Source organism: Chrysemys picta, chromosome 9 (assembly GCF_011386835.1).
Source record: "Chrysemys picta bellii isolate R12L10 chromosome 9, ASM1138683v2, whole genome shotgun sequence".
NCBI classification, from domain to species: domain Eukaryota; kingdom Metazoa; phylum Chordata; order Testudines; family Emydidae; genus Chrysemys; species Chrysemys picta.
The window spans coordinates 92,715,711-92,737,684 of record NC_088799.1 but is presented as its reverse complement, the minus strand read 5'-3'; the positions used below and the strand labels follow the sequence as shown (position 1 = coordinate 92,737,684).

Below are 21,974 nucleotides of genomic sequence, written 5' to 3'. Positions count from 1 at the left end.
GGTCAATTTAATCATTGTGACAACTCAGTCAGCTGTCAGACCGAAAGCCGGTGCTATACAATCTATGTGTTGGACACAGAAGACATGTACATGTGTGAAAAGAAAAGAAATGAAAGTTCTGTTCCCATTTCTGGCCAGTACAATTCCTCACTGATTTTGGTTTGCACTTTTCTTGCATTCATTTTCCTGGAGTGTTTTAAGAGTAACTGTGCTTCATGACTGCTGAGGATTCTGTCTGTCAGATAATTTCTGCAATGTGAACTTACACAATGATAATGCATTCTTCAGCCTTTTGGTATTCAGCAGGTACATGGCTAGGACATGAGACACTTATGCCCATACACTTTACTCAATATGCATATTTCACGTGTAAACAGCTCTAAACATATCTGCCCATATAACCGGGGTGTGTGTGTGTGTGAAGCTTTCATGGCTTTTATACGAGTTACAGTACATGGTTTGTCAGTGTGAATTGGAATATTCAAGATTCTTGTAAAAATAAAAATAGAGTGACAACTTTTTCTTTTTAATTGTTATTTTCTGACACACCAGGGCACCTGTGTGTCTGGCAAGTCAAAACTCAGCACTTCTCAACATGTATTATGTATACACATCATGCACAGACACACTACATGGTGGCGCTGATGCCATCTAAATGTGTTGCCTCCAGTTGGGTTGACTGCAATATTCAGAAATGGCAGAGGTCCTCCAGTGTAGAAACTGGAGTGGGGGTAGGTGGGTGAGGGAGGCTGTGGAACATCTGGAGCTGGTATTCCAGTTGTTAGAGCAGGTTTTTTTAAGTTCCTAAAGTAGGGAAGACCCTTCACAGATATGGAGCTGCTGTCAGTCAGTGGCCAGGCTGGATAATTTTGCACCAATATAGATAAATCCTGTGCATCAGAACTATTAGGCTTTGGTTGGTCCTTCAGAGCAGCCACTCATTACCTGACACACAAAAAGTTCATAATTGAATGCAAGACTGAAAACAAAGAAAGTAATTGTCTACATTCAACAAAATGCTAATTAGATGGCCATGTTACCTTGTACCATACTACTTCTGGCTCTTGATTTGATGTTTTATAATCCTCAATATCGGGGCAGGAGATTATCTTTCTTTTCATGACTTCTGATTTTTCCAAATATCGGATCTGGCTGTTGTAGCAAAGCCCAGATTCATTCTCAGCCACTGTCAAGGACATTGACACCTTCATGCAATAGGTGGAGTTTCTGCAAGAACAGAGAAGAGTTTTACACCGATAGCTTAGTTTTTACCACGTTGGTTTCACCAGTCTTGGCTTTGCCATCAAGAGCTCACCTACATGATTCAGGAACACACTCAGATAAGTCACTGTAATGTTGTGCAATTCAGGTGTTAAGAAAATATTATAGAGATGCAAATTAAATATGAAGCATCACACAGAACTTACATTCGCCCGTGCAATTTGTTTTATCGAGCTCAGTGGCATAATTGTAGTGATCCTCATTACCAGATAAGAGAAGAATGTTCAGCTCCCAGAACTGGTTTCACCTCCCCAGCAGGAGTTACTATGCTATCAGCTAGAGGAAGGGGAGTTTATGTAGGTAGTATCATTGTTCAGAGATCTGAGAGGCATGGAAAATCATCAAAAGAAGTCCCATCCCACTTGAGCTCCTTTGATGGTAAGGGTGCAGGGCCTCAAGGTTTGGAGCAAAGGAATTTAAATGTATTACCTGCAAGCACCTCTCCAATGAGGGCCAGCACAGCCTCAAAAGTGGGTGGAAGAGACATAACCAGGCAACTGAGAGACACGCTAATTAGCGCATCCCCTTTCAGACAGCTTTCATTGGCATATCTTCTATAGATCCCAGAGACACCACCTCCCCTCCCCTCAGGGTGACTCCAACGTAGAGTACACTGGGATGCAATTTGCTCTCCTCTGAGTCAGTGGTACTAAATCATGCATAGAATGCAGGAATAATTCCTTCTACTGAAAGAATGATGGGTGAAAGTCTATGGCAAGAGGTCAGACTGGACAGAGATAGTGATCCCTTCTGGCATTAAATCTATGTTTCTATAATAACAGAATCTAAGATCACAGTTTTCTCAGTTCCCACAAAAACAGAGAGGGTGAAGTCCAGGAAAGGGTGCATGAGTTAAATCCAAATGTTCTTGTTTTTCTTGCTGTCAGTCCAGAATAAATGTTAATGACCAAGCTACATGCTTCCTGAATGTGAAAATGAGGTTAAAATGGAAATGCTTATAGACTCACAACTCTAACAGAGTTAGCAGCTACCACAATAACAACTCACGCTGATATTTATCATGGTGTTACTGTCAAGCATTTACAGTTTGTGCAAGAGTGTTGCAACTCAGACTGTCAGATTCTGGTTTTCATTAGACGGGATGGGAAACACAGTCCTTTAAGACCAGACTACAAAGTACGACAGACATTATAATGAGGGCTCTGTTTCCCATCATGCATCACTTTGTCACTAAGTTTTCTGGAATCAAAGAGGTCTGGGGTAAGACTGATACACTGGCTGGCTACAATATCATGGGGAGTCCTGGAGAGTTCCCGCTGAAGACATTACCGCTTTGCTTCAGTATTCTCCTGCGGCTACTGTGTTTCAGATTATTTTACCTGGTACAAAACAGAGGGCAGCACTGCAAATACATTTTGCCACATTCGCCTGGAAAATGATCAATGACCAAATAGTCAAACCTCTGATACTAACATCAAAGTAACGGATCCTCAGAATTCTCAAATTAGACTTATGATGAGTTTCAATGGAACAAGACAAATACCAGTTTATCCCATTGCAAGTCTTTTGTTGCACATCATTATGGTAATAAAATGTCACATAGAATAGCATATGTGGAGCCTGCAGCTAGAAATATACTAAAGAAGTGTCGCTGCATTTTCCCTCCTACAGAGACTTTTTACTTGTTGTTGTTGTTTTATTTAATCTAAAGAATAGTTATCAGACCTGAAAAATAAACATTTTGGGAGCGGTTTTGAAAAGTCTCGATGCAACTTAACAATAAAAATCAATTTCCCCCTAAAACATTTAGGTGCTTTTGAAAATCTCACCCTTTGTTCCTTGCAGATGGGAAAACAAACTTCAGCTTTAAAGAATTTTTAAGTACATTGTGCTGGAGCACTAAAAACCCACACAACATCCGTGTATGTACTTTACAACTGATGTATGTATATAATCAGCAGCATTAAGCAATTGGTAATTAACAACTTACCTGGATGATTACCCATATTCTTGATTACAAGACAGGTCACAGACCCAGTAGAAATTATCAAGGCTCATAAAGATAATGACTTGGGGTTGTTATTCATTATTTGGTATAATTTAATAGTGCTATATTTTCTGCTAACAATCTTTCATTATTTAGATTACATTTTGAACAGGGCCTGAGGCTAGTTCTATTTAAAATGCTTACTCCCTAAAAATGTAACACTCCTTTCACTAGTTACAATTAGACTGGAGCAGAGTTGAGGAAATTGACTGACTGGTGAGCAACATCACTTAAAAAAAAAAACAACCAAAAAAACCCCTGCCAGAATAAGTCTATTCCAGCTCAGGATAAATAAAGCCCTTACTAAGCCAGCAACAATAGACTTGAGAACTGGATGAACTATCTCCCACTGGCTGCATTCGACTTGGTCTGTTTTCCTTGAGGACATTGGTAGAGTGGCCAATGTTATCCTATATTTATTACCTCCCTTTTCCTTCTTTAAAATAATGATGACTCTCATTAATTTGTATTATAGAAAGGAGGAACTTCTCCCAGTACAATATAATGAAAAACAAAGGTGGGCTGGTTGCACTGGGCTCAAAGCATGGAGGGAACAGGGAAGGAAGGTTATATAAAAAGAGTAAATAGGGGCGGAATGTACTTGCAAAGAACACAGACAAGTAACAACTAATCACTATTTTAGTGTTGCTATAGCAGATGAGGAATGAAATTGACAAAATAAGTTGTTTTCCACGGTGGATGGGGAGCTTGCTAGATGAAGGGTTGTAGACCTGACCTTGAAAATAGATTAGTTTAGCAGGGAGTTTGCAAGTCAGTAGAAACAGCTGTTGATCAAGTACAACTCAAATGATCTTAGACCTTAACGAGATTTCAGAGCACTCATTTAATAGACAAGAGGTAGGCTCAGCATAGAGAGCATGCCTGGTAGAAAATAAACTTAAGACCTTGAAAATGCATCTTCTAAAGCAGTTTCACATCTTAAAAGGTCTCAAGCTGCTCCCTCTCCCATTGGGTTGACCTCCACGGGCTCCCTTTTAAGAAGAGGGAGTACTAGTAACAAGGAAGAGGAGGAAAAGACAGACGTTCTTTTTGCAAGGAGAAAGGATTTGAAAGTCTTAACATACTGGCACCAGAGGTTGTGATTCCCTATCTCAAAGTACTACTGTGAAATGTGTCTGCTCTCTGGACTGGAGAAGTGAAGAGCTCAATAGTTTTGCTTTGCAGGAGTTTGTGAAACTATTTCCTTCTGTCATGGCATCTAGGTCTTTGCAATCCTCATATCAGCCAAGTTTTGCTTTGAAGTATGGATTCAAACAAACTCAGAATCCAAAAGAAAAACATGGCCAAAACAGCAGCAGTGGCGGATTAGCCACAGGGCCATTGGGGGGGCCTCCAAAAAATGGGCACCCCTATGCCCCGACACACTCCGCCCGCCCGGTGCTCCTGCTGTGGTTTTTTTATTTCATTATAATTGCAGGACAGATGCAATTGTGAATACCACAAGGAGATTCATGGAAGCTGTGCCCAAGAAAGAATACAAGAATCAGGCTTCTAACGGAATGCAACATGCTGCCTACTCATTTTAATGGCTGAACTCTATTAAATCTACGGCACATTCATTGGCTCATTGTAACACTAAATAGCAGCTATGTGCAAGTCAACCTCCTGAGTCCATTCCCTTTAACTGAGTCTCCACAACTTGGGAACTTAGCAGCTTCTGACTTATAAAGAATACCAACCCATCATCTATCTCCCTCTGAAAGTCAAGAGCACCTGGTCTGCTAACACCTATCAGACCTTGACAATCTCCTGTTTTCCTCTCTAGTCATTACCGGGAGAACTATCCAGATAATCAATACATTCCGGAGTCCAAATTTGTGTTGCCAGTATTTGAAATACAAGTCCATCATTACTTAGTGGTTTCATGTGTGTCTGAAGTTGTTCTACACCAGTTCCATGAGGTTATCATCTTCTGATCTGTTTAGAGAAAAAGGCATCATTTACTATTGTCATACAATTCTGAACACAGGTATTGTATTTTTCCTCAATTGGAAAAGTGTTTAATGTATGATATTATTAACTCTATGGGACTCTTCACTAGTTTGTTACCTTATTCTTCCATGAAGCCTTTTGTGGCATGCTTTGGGTCATTGTCTACAGAAGATACCAACCATGCAAATCACACTTGGATTTGTATTTTCAAAGTTCTTAGATGTGCAAGCCCTTCTTTCTTCCCAAAGTGTGATGCACATTGACCCCTTCAAGTTAAAAGGCAATACCTGCAAGAGAAAAAATTTAGTAGACAATTGACATCACTGTAGTTGTGTATTGAACCATAAACAAAGAGTATATATTCCTTCTCTTCCTCGGTGTATGTTACCTTGGCTTGGGACAACTCCAACCATTTCTGCAGAGAAGTTTGTTGTTTCTTTTACTATTGTAATTCCAATCCCAACTCCTTAGCACTATATCAAAAACCCGGATGCTACCTGGCTCATTGTATTCATCCTTTAATGTCTGAATGGCCCTCAGGATCTCACTAGTAAAAACAAAAACAGTTTAGAAACATTATCACAGAAAATTAGGTGCAGTGTGTTACAATTGCATCTTGTTACAAGTCCATTTTACTGTACCTTGTGCATTTTCTGAGATTTCGGTTCTGTGGGTCCTCCAATAAAGAGCTGTGGCCTTAATCCAGAGTGAAACACCATGCAAATTCCTATTCCTTCAAGCAGAAGAACTATTTGTGTTGTTCTTATCTCACCATTCCTTAAGCTTCTTCATTCTCCTGCACTGTTCCCTGCTAAGCTTTTCACATTACAACATATGGTTGCTGTCATATGCACCGGATTCTGAAGTCAGAAGGCAGGTTCATCTTGAATAAAACATAAACACTGTCCCAGTAGCCTATGCTTTAACATGCAGAAAAGATGCACCATTGGCCAATTGCCAACAAGGAGAAACTTGTCCTGGGCAAAGTCACTGCAGGCCAACATAAAAGAGGAGTATGAATGGTAGTTTGGATACAAGATACCCAGAGACATCTCCACAGACCAACAGTCAGGAATACACATTCTTAACAATGGCATCGAAGAGAGTAGTCTACCCCTCATCATGCCCTCATTCATGTCATTAAGGAGAATGGATATTTTTTGGATTGAACAACTAGCACTTCTGAATTTTCCCAAACACAGAATGGTAGGGGGAAGAGGGCCCAGTATATTGGCCTGGGTTGATCTGTTATACGTTAGTTTAATTTATCCTCATCTGTGCAGTGTTTAGATAGATTAGATCCCAAGCTAGATTTCAGCAAATGCTCTCTTCAGAGGACACCGGCACACATTGGCGGGTAGACGACATCTAATGTAATCATTGACATGGGCACTCTCAAGAAGACCAAAAAAACATGATGACAGGATTCACCAGTAGCAGATTGACTGTCCTGTGGTCTCCCCATAGTGGGGAGTAAGAGGAGCCAGTTTTCACCTTTATTGTCTCTAGAGGAACTGACTGGTTCTATTGATCTGTTCACCTCAATAGGAGCTGTCTACCTGTCTTCTCCAGAAAGAAGATTACCCCCACCACCACCAAAAAAAAAATCATATAAATAAGTACTGCTCAGGGTCAAACAGAGGTAAAAACAGATGGGACTTAAGTTAAACAATATTACATTGATGGTGCATATTGCCCTCAGCCTTTGAGCAACACTAAAATCTCAGGAAGTCTTTTTCTCCTTTGGTAATACATTACTTCTGCAGTTGTCCTTTCAGACAGGTAACCATCTCTGAAAGCATTAAAACTTCTAAAAACAAGGTAAATTGTAAATGCAAGACAAAATTATACAGAATGCAGCAAACTGTAGGAGTTGACTAGGAACATCAAAACTTCTATACTTTATCAGACATGGTCCGAGTCGAACATTTTTTTCTCTCACAGTAGCCGGCACCAGCTGCTTCAGAGGAAGAAATTCTGCAATAGGCAGCATATGTTCCCAAGGGAAATTTCCTCATAGCCACCAATAGTTAGAGGTTGACTTATGTCACGAAGCTTGGGAGCTTTTACGCCTTCCAAAGCGTTTATTCATTTATTCTTTAATATTTACCATAAGATCTCTGGATATTTTTGTTCAAATACATTCCGTGCTAGAAAAGCTATATTTCAGGGGTAGCATGAATTTCAGGTCCCGAAACAACCACTCCCAGGAGATCCCCCTCCAATAATTTTGTGATTTTTAATACGCTGCTTGTTAGAACCTAGAGCACTTCTAGGTTAGAACCTAGAGCACCTCCAGTCCACCCCACACTGTGGGCAAATTAATGTGTCTGTTCCCCTTCATACCTTCATTAGACACACAAACAAACTGAAGTTCAGGACAGCAAGTCTCCCTTAAGTGCTCTCTGCATAAGTACTGCTGAGCCTAACCAGTTCTTCTGCCAAAGGGAATAAATCCCCTAGGGGATATAGTCTTTCCTGATGCATACAATCAGGGCCGGCTCCAGGCCCCAGCGAAGAAAGCAGGCACTTGGGGTGGCCAATGGAAAGGGGCGGCCCGTCCGGGTCTTCGGCAGCAAGTCCCTCAGTCCCTCTCGGAGCGAAGGACCCGCCACCGAATTGCCGCCGAAGAACGAAGCAGCGCGGTAGAGCTGCCGCCGAAGTGTTGCCGATCGCGGCTTTATCTTTCCCCCCCCCCTCCCCTGCTTCGCCCGCTTGGGGCGGCAAAAAAGCTGGAGCCAGCCCTGCAAACAGTTGACATCAGTGTATGCAATGAGAAAGAGAAAGAGAAGCTCCCTCAAATACAGACAATTGGGAAAACTAAAAGAACGGATCATTTGTTATCTGATAGGGTTAAAAAAAGAAACTCTGCATGAAGAAAGCATAATGTGCATTTAATTATGTTAATTTACAAAGGGAACTGCTCATGCTGATGTTCCTCCTGTTAGTGACCCGTGAAAAGTGTTCACCAGCAAAAGAGAAATACACTACAGTAGATCAAATTCTCAGACTCATCTGCCAATTTAACAGAGTATTCCCCCCTGGACCCAGCACCCTACATTTTGACCATACTGATTCCCTTTTAAAAACTTTGGGTCTTTTGAGAATTTTGTCATTTCCTTTTATCCCTCAGTCAAATCAAATGTAATTGACTGTTACATGGGGGCCAAATCCTACTATCTCAAAGGAACCCCCCCCCCCATAAGGCAGGGGAAAACAAGGGAAAGGAAGGTCCCTCCCTTTTGGAAGTACTGGTGGTAGGGAGTGAGTGGTGGCTGTGTGTCCCACTCTCCCCTCCTCCGCAATTTCTGACCCTCTATTGAAAGTTTAGATGGCCTTCTCCTGGATGCTTGACTTATTGTTCCAGGACCATAAGCATAGGTGCTGGAGGCGCTGCTGCAGTGAAGTGGTTTCCATCATATTCAGGGTTTACAGTTTGGCTCAATGGCTCTCAGCACCCTCACTATAAAATTTGTTCCAGCACCTCCGATCATAAGTAACAATAAGGTAGATGAACACACTTAATGTAAAGGCTTTAGTGAATTTGAAATGGTAACTTAGAAACCTTTTCACAGTAAATTATAGAGAAGGCACTTGCCAGATGGAAGCAGGTATGGAGTGATTAAGTTGAAACTCTAGCAACCTTTCAGAGGGATTTAGGAGATTCTCCCCTCCTCTGCCCCCCCTTGACACTCCGCATCCATGAAAAATTTAGCATAGGGTGTTTAAGTCCCCTCTGCAAGTCGAAGACACTGCTGCCAACAAAACGAATGGCCATGTTAAAAACTTAGTCATGAGATTGAGGTGCCTCATAAGGAGGTTTCATTAGCTTTGGGAGGACCATATTAACCCCCCAACATAGATGTTTTAAAAGGGGCTGCAGAGAAAGTGGCCTCACCATTCATGTATTTGTGGAGTGTTTTAGCCCTTGTACCTTTTTTGGATGCAAAGAATTTGTATAACCCCTTTTGTCTTTTGGCTGGTTGCAAAGGTTTTAATGGCAATTATTTATTTATTTTATTTTATTTTATTTTATTTTTTTTACAGAAAAGATGGGATTTCAGAGCATTCCTTAGATGGACTATTTGTCGGAACCTCTTTGAAGTGTGTTCTTTAGCTCTGCTTGCCTCCCATACATGCAATATGATATGAAGGGCCATCAGGTGAGAGAAGTCTCGCTGACACCCCCTACAGGAAAACACTCTAAGGCAGATTTGCATTGACTATGTATATGCTCCAGACTCATTCAAAGACCTGGTGGTTTACAAAAGTGTGTCTCCATTTTTTATTTATATTATTATAAGTTCTATTATGATAGCTCATTGAGCCCCAACCAAGGTGCTAGGTGCTGTACATGCACTTTGAAAACTCTATAGAGCTTGCAATCTATATAGACAAGACAAAGGATGGTAGAAAGGAAGCTCATTAACACCACTTTTCTTTTGGGGGGTTCTCTGAAGTCCAATACAGAACTGGAGATTGGAGGATTTATTTCCTCCTTTACTCACCTAGTGCTGTGTGTGCTATACAAAAAATCATAAGTACAAGGTGATAGGTCAAAAGACGACAAGCAGGTCTGTCCCTACCTTCCCCTCACCACTGTCACACACACTACTTCTACCAATTAACATTAAGGATAGAAGTGTTTTACTTTGCAGAGGAGGCACTTTGTTTATACTCCTGTATATTCCCGTTCAAGCAGACAAAACAAGCACTGCAGCTCAGTTTGGTTTGGGCAGGGGAGGAAGAGGAGGGAGATAGGGGAGAGAAGCCCTGCCACTGATGGAACAGTTGGTAAATGTTGTTGAGGCTTCTTCCCCCATTAGACCTTCCCTTGGGTTTTCAGCATGAGAGGGGACAATAAGGTCCAGTTATTCCCTCCACTGCCTCTCCCCCCAAAAAGCCGAATCCTTTCAGTATGACTTGGGGAATCAAAACCACGTTTATTTTGTCAGAGGGCAAAGCAGCCCACGAGCTGCCAGCTCAACTTTTTCCATACTCATGACTTTGTAAATGGCGTACTGATTTAGTCCAATTTCAGTTTACATGTTCTGGTTTAGTGTTTTAGCCCCTGAGACCTTGCATTGAATGTTTCAGTCCAGAGTCAATTTTGTATAGTTGATTTGTAAGTACCTGAAAAATGAAGCTCTATAATGGAAGGGCTGACAACCTTAACTAAAGACACATCAGCTTGGAAGTTTAATAGTATATCCAGCCCCTGTGTATATATTGGCTATAAAGTCATGACATGAACGCCATGAGGTGGATCTGAGCTCGGTCATGACCCTTTACAGGCTTAATCAGATCCTATTGCTGTTTTAGTCCCTGATCTGCAAACACTTATGCACTTTATTCCCATAAACAGTCTCATTGAAGTCATTCTGGGCAGATCTATACTACTGCTTAAGTCAATCTAACATACGTCACTCAGAGGTGTGAAAAAAGACCCCCCCCGAATGACAAAAGTTACAGTGACCTAAGCGCTGTCCACACCAGCGCTATGTCGGCAGGAGACGTTTTCCCGCAGACATAGCTTCGGAGTAATTATGCCGACGGGAGATTGCTCTCCCATTAGTGTACAGCGACTTCACCAGACGTGCTATAGCGGTGCAGCTGCCCCAATGTAATGCTCCTAGTGTAAACCTGCCCTCTGACACCTCACACGCATAAAGCTAAACACATGTACAAGTGTTTGCAAGGTCAAGACTAACATGCTAGACTCATGCTCATCATTTCAGGAAAAAATAAGCACTTTAGTTAGCATTGCAACTAAATGTTAAGTCAATGTCAAAATGTACTATGAGAAAAGGAAAATAAGCTTAATGCGGGAATTAATTATATAATATACCTCACATATATATACACACACTTATTTATGTGTAGTATTGCCACTGATTCAAAGTGACCTAGATTGCTTGGTGAAGTGAGTACAAGTCAACAAAGTGTATTTTAGTATGTCTAAATGTAAATGTAAACATCTGGGAACAAAGAATGGAGGCCAGGCATATAGGAAAGGGGACCTTATATTGGGAAGCAGTGTTTCCAAAAAGGCTTGGGGGTTGTGGCAGATAATTAGCTGAACATGAGCTCCCAGTGGGACGCTTTGGCCAAAAGAGCTAATGCCATCCTGGGATGCATAAACAGGGGAATCTTAGAGTAAAGAGCAGGGGTGATGGAACAAATTTGTATAGTGGGGGTGTTGAGAGCCATTGAACCAAACTGTAAACGCTGAATATGAGGGAAACCACTTCAAGCCAGGGGCTGCGGCAGCACCGCTAGTTCAAGCACCTAGGGTAGAGAGATAATTTTATCTCTGGATTTGGCACTGATGCGACCACTGCTGGAATCCTGTGTCCAGTTCTGGTGCCCACAATTCAAGAAGGATGTTGACAAATGGAGATTCAGAGAAGAGCCACACAAATGATTAAAGGATTAGAAAATATGCCTTATAGTAATAGACTCAAAGAGCTCAGTCCATTTAGCTTAACAAAGAGTAGGTAAAGGGGTGAGTTGATTACAGTCTGTAAGTATCTACATGGGGAACAAATATTTAATAATGGGGTCTTCAGTCTAGCAGAGAAAGATATAACATGATCCAAAGGGTGGAAGTTGAAGCTAGAAAAATTCAGACTGGATATAAAGCATACATTTTAAACAGCGAGAGTAATTAACCATTTGAACAATTTACCAAGGGTCATGATGGATCTCCGTCTCTGACAATTTTTAAATCGAGAGTGGATGTTTTTCTAGAAGACCTGCTCTAGGAATTACTGCATTAATCTTGTCTCCTGCTAAAGAATTTCCACAGTCTCACAACATTACCTAAACACTTGCCTTTTTAATACAACCAACTCCAAAGATGTTCAAGTTCACTGAATCACATTTAACTTAACTCCATAAGGTTTGTTGGGGATATTGTCAGTCTCTCACACCCTAGTCTGGGCCCATTTGCAAACACTGAAACAGATAATATTAACATTACAGTTATCACCCCGGTATAATAAACTCTTATCCAATCACTGAAATATTTATTTTTACCCATTATCCTCATGGTCATGTCAGCCTTTCCCTCATACACTCACTCCCACCTTCCCCAATGTCCTCACACCACCCCACCAAATTGCTTTGTTGGCCTCGATCCTGCCAGGAGCTCTAAAGAGGCATTTTCCCAAACCCACTCAGAGCCCCCACAAGAGAGCCCAGAGCTTCTTGCAAGATTAGACCTTGATGTTGTACATTGCTGTACATTGTACTCCTCTTTACACTGTATTGATCCTACTGTACGATTCTGGAGTCAGACAGCTTATAAAACGCAATACTTGAAACCGATTATAGATCGTTCTACAAAATCATCTTCTGCAATTACTTCTATCAACTGTGACCTTCCTATTCTTGCAAACTACGTGATCCTGATTGATTATTGTAAAATGCAAACATCCGCTTAAAAAACAAACCAACCCAAACCTCATCAAATTTTAATTTCAGCTCAATTAGTTTAAAAAGTCTTTTACACAGTTCGTGGTGTGAATAGTCCATCACAATAACATTATTATATTTCAGAGTATTACATCTAACCCTATTTTAATGAAATGAAAATAAATTACTATTGCTCTTTGCTCAGCTATTTTAAGCTACTTCTGATTTTATAAATAACAAGAGCAAGGATTCATTACCAAATTTTTGGAAGAAACAATAAATTTATTCAAGCAAGAAATGTGGTCTTTTATGTATAATTACAAGACATAAAGCCGTGAAACACAGTACTCCCACATAAATCTGAAAATAGGGGGAAAAAATCTCTAATTATATAAGAAAGTTTTGGCCTAAGCAGCAAAATTGTAGAACTGACATAGAAGACATTGCTGCTGAGTAATACATTCCAAAAAGCCTGACATATTGTCTTTATGTTGGAAGTAAGGAGAACACATTCTTTATTTCAAAAATTGCCCATTTCTTACCAAAACTATTTGTCACCTAAATGAACCAAGTGTTCTGAAATCTCCCATATAAACGTGTGTCCTAGAACTTGAGCTCATAAGATTTTTGCTAATGTTTGTGTCAAGTTGTCTTGACTATCTTACATGAAAAATGTACATCTCTGCTGAAATATGTAATTCAGTATCTTTACATAACTGTTCCATAATGCAACTGTCATAAAAAATAATGGTTCTGTCATTTGTAGTATACTAATTACAGAGGTAGCATTACAAAATCAGGATCTGCTAAGAGTTAATCACACAAAATGGTATCAGACCACAGTTCCCCTCTCCACATCCAATAGTAAATAACTCTGAAATCTGTTGGCAAATGTTGACTTTCTAATAGTAACCATTATCTTTACATTTAATAGTTTCTGGAAAATATTTATAAAACAGACACTAAAGTCTCACCACAAGCTTGAGAGTTACCATTTAACTGCTAAAGATTCAGATTCAACACAGTTTTGACTTCAAATGAATATTCAAGTCAATATAATCAGTTGCTTTGTCTCTTATCTCCAGCTCTGAGGATACGAAGATTGCTCACAGACAGGAGCCAACCTATAAGGTTCTTTTTGCAGAATCAGGGGCTATATTTGCTATCCATCCAGAACAATGGAGCAGTGGTCCCGACTGAAGCCTTTGGATACTGCCCTCTTATAAATGTTTATTATTACTCTTACAACTACTACTAATAATAATAGTGTATGGTGGGTTCATCTTTAGTCCAAACTAGATGTTAGTCCGCAGCACAAAACCATCAAAACATCACAGTCCTATATTGCTGGTAGCCTCTAGCAGGATCAGAAGCAGATAAAATAAGGTTGAAGCAAGTCAGTAGGCACTAGTGGAGATGCAGCTAGGAGCTGTGCAAGTTTCTGGGCTCTTTCCAGTTCTGTTAATCTGCCACCAACATAAGCACTAATGTTCACCAAAGGTATGTACAATTTTAAACTACAATGGGTGTTTGAATTGCTGTTCAGTGGTTTCAGCCATGGACTCTCAGTGAACTTCATAGCCAGTTTGATTGAGAAGGTAAAAGAGTTGATCTTCCATGTCCACAGAATTTTTTTCAGTACTGAAGTCATGCTTGACTCGTCCTTTGTAATGGTACTTCATCCTTCTGTGATCAAACAGGATGAACAGAACATGTGCTGAGGGAAGAGTGATGCCACATTTTGGGAGTAATGGCTACATCTTCACAACCACAAGAATTGCCAAAAAGGAAATGTATGTTTCTTGTTCATCTCTGTGGCAAATGGGAACTTCTAGATGCTAGCGCCTCCTGACTACAAATGTACTTCTGTTCACAGACTGTGTCTATGATACATCAGCTGAGCTGATCTGGCTTCAACATATACATCTTCCCCATTTGCCCCTCACAGCAGGTATGATCCTTTGCCCCATATCCTGCTAACTAAACAAAATCAAGCTCTGATTACCAAATTCTTCAGGAAAGTGCATCAGTTGAGCTTTAATTTTAATCATTTTAAGTTTGATCCAGCAAACCTTTTCTCATGTAAATAATTCTTATTCATGTGGGTAACTTCAATGGGACTACCAGTGTAAGTAAGGGTTTTGTAGGATCTACCCCTTTGTTTGTTCCTTGATGCTTTTCATTCCAGACATAGGTGTTTTTTTTTAATTAATATTCTGCTTAAAAGTCAAATTTTTCTATGGAAAGCAGATACTTTCCACAAAAATTTACATTTTGTTGATACCCCAAGCTTCTGTCAAAAAAGAAGTTTCAACAGACATTTTTCAACCAGCTATGGATTGTTAGGTTTGGACAAAAAGATTTTATGGCTTTGCAAGTGATCAATAGATGGCTTGAGACACAGAAGCAGTGAGACACAAGGGACAGGCAAGACCACCTCAGCGGCATGACCAGAGACATTTCTATTTGTTTGCCTTTGAAGCGATTGTGGTGCAATATTGAAAACATGTATGGTACTTGTGAAGTCCTTTGTATTTCAAAGTTGAATCAGTTAAAGGAACATTTATGCATTTAAAAAAAAATTGAAGAGCCTTTCTAGTTTACCCTATAAACGTATGTTTAGGACAGGCAGTACTATGCAAGTTAAGGCCCCAAATCAGCAAGCCATCCCTCCTCAGCAATGCTCTTAAAAGCATGCTTAACTCAAAGCACATGTTTATGTCCGAACTGATTTACAGTTAAGCATACGCTTACGTGCTCTGCAGAATTGAGGCCTCTGGAGGGACACTAAACATTCGATCAACATGTATTGCTGCAAATTAGGCCTTGGCTACACTTACCCGCTAGTTCGGCGGCTGGCAATCGAACTTCTGGGTTCGACTTATCGCGTCTAGTCTGGACGCGATAAGTCGAACCCGGAAGTGCTCGCCGTCGACTGCGGTACTCCAGCTCGGCGAGAGGAGTACCGCGGAGTCGACGGGGGAGCCTGCCTGCCGAGTGTGGACCAAGGTAAGTTCGAACTAAGGTACTTCGACTTCAGCTACGTTATTCACGTAGCTGAAGTTGCGTACCTTAGTTCGAATTAGGGGGGTAGTGTAGACCAAGCCTTAGAAAAGACATTTTTCAAAATCAAACAGGACTTTGACCGCCACTTCCACAATGTCAGGGCCATTCAGACCAGATTATGAGCCGTTATGCAATTTACAAAAGTTAACTCACTCGTAGTAGACAGAGGTCACAAAAATACCATTAGAAAATTATAATCTGTGATTGCTGTCTGTCAGTTATGGGATTTGCTCTTGATTTGCCAAACAGCTTTATTTGATCAAAATGTTTGTTTTGGTTTAAGCCTTCAGAGCTGCCGCCACCTCCCCCCGCTTTTTTTTTTTACTAAGTTAAAAACCTTTGAAAATAGGTCTCAGTGAAAGAAGTGAAGACATATTTAATTATCACTATTGGAACAAGTAATCATAATTATTTGAGAAATTGTAATTCCAAGATAATGCAATAATCTGACAAACAATCAGGAAAAGAAAGATAATGAGTATATATTAATTGGTAGTCCTGAAACAGCTAAATTTAAGCATTGCCTTAAATAAGAAAAACTATAGAAATGTATTGTTATATTCAACACAATACCCACCTTAAAACACACGTGTAGAATCCACTGTCTTGCAACTCAGCCGAATGAAACCATATTGAATCTTCATCCTTGCTCATCCTAGCTTCTGAAAATATAATGGGTTCTTCTAAATCTCCTTTGTTTTTGTACCACATAAGCCTAAGACCTGTGCTTTGGGCCATACTATAATTAGTCCTGATGTAGCTGTAGAAAAGGGCACATTTCACTCGGACTGGTTCACCTGCCAAAGCCATGTATGTCTTGAGATCCACTGACCAGTCAATGCAACCATCAACTGAAAGGAAAACAATAAAAGAAATATTAGATACAGAGATATTTTTCAAGATAGTGAGAGAACCTGTGAAATGCAATAAAATCAATCAAAAAGAAAAATCTTTATTTTTAAGCCATTGTGAATCATCTGTCACAATTAACCACAATTGAAGGTTTTCAATAGATTTTAGTTTGACATGAAAAAAAAAGTGATTTGTAGAGTGCATTTTTAGCTCCATTCAGTTCTATTTCCTCTTTAGAATTTCATTACTTCCACTAACTCTTTAATAAATAACGAGTGTTTTTACCTTAGCTACTTGAACTGAAAAACCAGCTTAGAGTTCTGTAATTAATGAAAATGCATGTTGGCATCTGATCTCAATCCACCCCCTAAACCTCCTCTACTCACCTCTTCTAATTATCTTTGTCACTGTCACAAGGTGCTTCTTCAGCTACCCTGTGAGCTGGGCTGTCTAGCCTATTTTTATAGTCTCCAAGTCACAAACACACAGTCTTTCTTCTGGGAACTTGTCCCGGATGCCAGGTCACCATTCAGTCCACCCCTTCTGGGGTTACGAAGTCCAACTGGACCACTGTCCAAATGCTGTCTCCAGGCTGTATTCAGCTCCGGCTCTGGTGTCTGTGCCACTATACCGGTGGCTGGGATGGGAACCCACCACACTGGATTCCATCCCAGTGACCCTATAACCAGCAACCCAGGTCTTCTCAGTCCCCATCCCTGCTGCTGTTTCACTGGGTTCCATCCTATGCAGCCTCTCTATCTTCTTAGATTTACCAATGGAACTTATTCTACGCCCTGTAGCTACTTCACCCCCCTCCTAGTCTCTTACTCCAGGGCAGGATCGAGGGCTTACTTTCCCCCTGGACTTCCTCCTTTTCCCTGACAACCTCCCTCAACCCAGAGTGACTGCAGCCTCCTTGCCTTACAGCCCCCTTCTGTTTTCACCCTCCTGGCTGTATAGTGCTTGTGCAGCCCTTCCCCAGGTAGGCTTCACTCCCAATTAACCCTGGCCCTTCTTGTCTCAGGGGATGCCCTGGCCTCTCAGGCTCTTGTTAACCCTATCAGGGCTGGTTCGGGGAGCACAACACAGTTGCATATAAAATAGTTAGATGTGACACAACCCATATCTTTATCATTTTATTTTGAAGTACATTACACAAGGCTGTTTCTAAGCACTGATTAAGTTGCATGTATGTGTCTTATGCAGTAGGATACATTTACTGTATGCTGTGCAATGCAATCATGCTTAATGGAGCAACGGGGAAGATGTGGCCAGGGTTCTTTTGATGTCAGATCATGTTCTTTGGTTAAAATTTCTTTTAATTGGATTTCCAGGCTCTGTAGCTTTGATAATTCACCTTAAAAAATGCAATTTACTACCACTTCTCAATCTCTTTCACTACAATCTTCTTTACTAATGGGAAACATTAAGGTCCAAATCCAGCAATTGGTTGCATACGGGCTGACTGCAATCAACAGGGCTTTGCAAGGCACAGCAGTCCACAATTTGCTGCTTGATGCCTAACATAGGTACATTGGATCAAAAATTTATCCTTTATGTAATTCCATTGACTTCAGTGGGATTACATCAGGATGGATATCATCCCCAGGCCAGCTGGTATATATCCTCAGCTGATATATTTCAGGGTAGATCCACTGACTTCGATGTAGCCATACTGATTTTCATCAACCAAAGGCCTAGCTATGTTTTATAACCATGTGGCCTCTTTCTGTGTGTATCCAATACCCATCGCTATACAGTAAATGTTAATTTCTTTCATTTCCTCTGCCAGCTATTCTTTATTTCATGCATACCTCTAATTGCTCTGACACATTAACTATTATTTTTTCATTACCTTCCTAAAGGAATGTACAAAGCCATTTCTTAAATTGTTTATTTGCCGGGATCTCAAACCGAGTCCGTGAGCTTTGGATCAGTTAATAATTCTATCACTGATGCATGAGCCAGAAAATATTCTAGTATGTTGGTGCAGCAAAGCTGACCACAGTAAAAATGAATAGACTCTTATAACTCTGAATACACACAAAGCATATCAGGTGAGTAAGAAGATCCCATTCTTACAGTCTCATTTTTCAGAGGAGAGTCACAATTTAAATGTATTAGGAAAAGGTTTGCACTTAGAACTTAGTCCAAATCTGAAAATGCAGCTTCTGAAACTGAATTTTGAAGATTTTTTTTTTTTTGCTATTTCTGTCAAGACATTTTCAATTATTTTTATCCTGTCTCTTAGCACTTCCATGTCCACTAGCTCCTCACTGAACAACTGAAACAAACATTAAGCATCCTTTAACTCCACCTTATCAATTCATCTATTTTCCATTTTCACTTGGAGGCATATTTTCCTTTTCTGGTTATTTCTCCCTCCCTCTCTTATTCTAAATTGAAAGTTGAGGTGGATGTGGTATACCTAGACTTTAGTAAGGCATTTGATACGGTCTCGCATTATATTCTTATCGATAAACTAGGCAAATACAATTTAGATGGGGCTACTATAAGGTGGGTGCATAACTGGCTGGATAACCGTACTCAGAGAGTTGTTATTAATGGTTCCCAATCCTGCTGGAAAGGCGTAACGAGTGGGGTACCGCAGGGGTCTGTTTTGGGTCCGGCTCTGTTCAATATCTTCATCAACGACTTAGATATTGGCATAGAAAGTACGCTTATTAAGTTTGCAGATGATACCAAACTACTTTGGAGGACAGGGTCATAATTCAAAATGATCTGGACAAATTGGAGAAATGGTCTGAGTTAAACAGGATGAAGTTTAACAAAGACAAATGCAAAGTGCTCCACTTAGGAAGGAAAAATCAATTTCACACATACAGAATGGGAAAAGACTGTCTAGGTAGGAGTACGGCAGAAAGTGATCTAGGGGTTATGGTGGACCACAAGCTAAATATGAGTCAACAGTGTGATGCTGTTGCAAAAAAAGCAAACATGATTCTGGGATGTATTAACAGGTGTGTTGTGAGCAAGACACGAGAAGTCATTCTTCCGCTCTACTCTGCTCTGGTTAGGCCTCAGCTGGAGTATTGTGTCCAGTTCTGGGCGCCGCATTTTAAAAAAGATGTGGAAAAATTGGAAAGGGTCCAAAGAAGAGCAACAAGAATGATTAAAGGTCTTGAGAACGTGACCTATGAAGGAAGGCTGAAAGAATTGGGTTTGTTTAGTTTGGAAAAGAGAAGACTGAGAGGGGACATGATACCAGTTTACAGGTATCTAAAAGGGTGTCATAAGGAGGAGGGAGAGAACTTGTTCACCTTAGCCTCTAAGGATAGAACCAGAAACAATGGGTTTAAACTGCAGCAAGGGAGGTCTAGGTTGGACATTAGGAAAAAGTTCCTAACTGTCAGGGTGGTTAAACACTGGAACAAATTGCCTAGGGAGGTTGTGGAATCTCCGTCTCTGGAGATATTTAAGAGTAGGTTAGATAAATGTCTATCAGGGATGGTCTAGACAGTGTTTGGTCCTGCCATGCGGGCAGGGGACTGGACTCGATGACCTCTCGAGGTCCCTTCCAGTCCTATAATCTATGAATCTATGGGTACGTCTTCACTACCCGCCATATTGGCGGGTAGCAATCGATTTATCCAGGATCGATATATCGCGTCTTGTTAAGACGCGATATATCGATCCCCGAAAGCGCTCACTGTCGACTCCGGAACTCCACCAGAGCGAGCGGCGGTAGCGCAGTCGACAGGGGAGCCGCGGCCATCAATCCTGCGCCATCTGGACCCCAGGTAATTCGATCCAAGATACTTCAACTTCAACTACGCTATTCGCGTAGCTGAAGTTGCATATCTTGGATCGATCCCCCCCCGTCCCAGTGTAGACCAGCCCTTTGACTCTGCAAAGCACATTAGAATAATGCAGTGTGCATGAAAGACACTATAAAGTCAAGTGGTAGTTCATAGCCAAATTACAAAGGAAGAAGACTGGCTGAGACTTACTTACAGCAGCTACTAGCATAATAATCTGGAGACACTACGGGACAGATCCTCAGCTGGTGTCAGTATTATTTATTATTTGTATTACTGAAGCACCTAGGAGCCCCAATCATATACCAAGACCCCATTGTGCTAGGTGCTGTCCATACAGAGAACAAAAAGACAAACCCTGCTCCAAAGAGCTTACAATTTAAGTATGATGGACAACAGATGGATGTAGTCAGACAAGTACAAAGCTAGTGGGAGGCATTATGGCCTAGTGGATAGACCTGTAGAGTGGGATTTGGGAGACCTGGGTTATGTTCCATTATGGGAATAATGATACTGACCTCTTTTGTAAAACACCTTGAGATCTATGGGTGAAAATGCTATAGAAGAGCTATTATTATTAAAACAATATTGTCTCACTATTTGTCAATTTTATTATAGCTCCTGTGAAGCCAATGGATCTGTGTATCAAAAGGAAAAGGAAAGCAACACACACTTTACACTAGACTCATTTTTTTCCCTCCGATTGTATCCAAATACAACAAAGAACAAACCTGCAGCTGGGCTCAGACTAGTCAGACACCAGAAGCAGCAGTGATCAGACTAGTCGGACACCAGATGCAGCAGGGGAAGGGGGGATGTTTGTGCATGTGACACATCACGCCATTGTTTCTGCCCACGTGGGGGTTCTTCGGTTCATTTCCTCGGCTAGATAGCCAACTAGCTTAAAGGAGCATTCCGTGAGATGCTAATTACGGAGAGCAGAGAGATGTCAAGAACTGAGTGAAAATGAGGTAATGATTTATAATAGGGCTTCTAACATTTGATGACATTTAGAAAAAAAATCTTGCAGTGAGCATGGACTAAATCTTAATTATCGAAGAAAGACTAATCAAACAGAAGATGACTTTTCCTCCCCCTAACTATTTTTCCTCTTGTTAAAAAGCATAATCAAGAATGCTTCCTCTTATGTAGCCAGAGAGGCTAAAATCTAGGTCAGGCTGCCTAAGTTTCTGTGTAGCTGGAATTTTTCTCCTTGCTCTGCTGTCAATCACTGAAGTGTATGAATTGTTAGATTAAGCTGGAGCATTCTCAAAGCAGTCATTAGAAATGACTGGAGCTGCTAAGGCGGAGTTTGACGCTCTATTATCATGAACTAAGTTTGCCATCATTGTGTCGGCTTGCTCTCGCTATGGGGTATGTTCACGTCAATGAGGAGGAAAAAAATGAATGACAATAAAGAAAAGCCAGGAGAGGCACTGTGCTATATAATAAATGTATATGACATGTATTCTTTCCAACCCAATAATCTACCACTTCTTAAGAAGGGCCTCATCTAAAGCCCATTCAAGTCAATGGTAAACTTGCTCCGCAGGTGTATTTTAGATATTTGCTGTACAACAATAAAGAGAGTTAGTTAAAATATCTTTTCGGCATTCAGA

General features: G+C 40.7%; 1 protein-coding gene across 3 annotated transcripts in view; it reads right to left on the bottom strand.

Annotated features, from left to right (window-relative positions):
- Nucleotides 1-21,974, bottom strand: part of IL1RAPL2 (interleukin 1 receptor accessory protein like 2) — a 552,531-nt gene that overhangs the window by 241,748 nt on the left and 288,809 nt on the right. For all 3 annotated transcript variants that reach the window (XM_005298972.4, XM_005298973.4, XM_065556687.1), the window contains exons 3-4: nt 16,302-16,575; nt 1,041-1,227 (exon numbers count right to left, since the gene is read on the bottom strand). In XM_005298972.4, the coding sequence (XP_005299029.1) occupies nt 1,041-1,227; nt 16,302-16,575 (461 nt within the window). The remainder of the gene's footprint in view (nt 1-1,040; nt 1,228-16,301; nt 16,576-21,974) is intronic.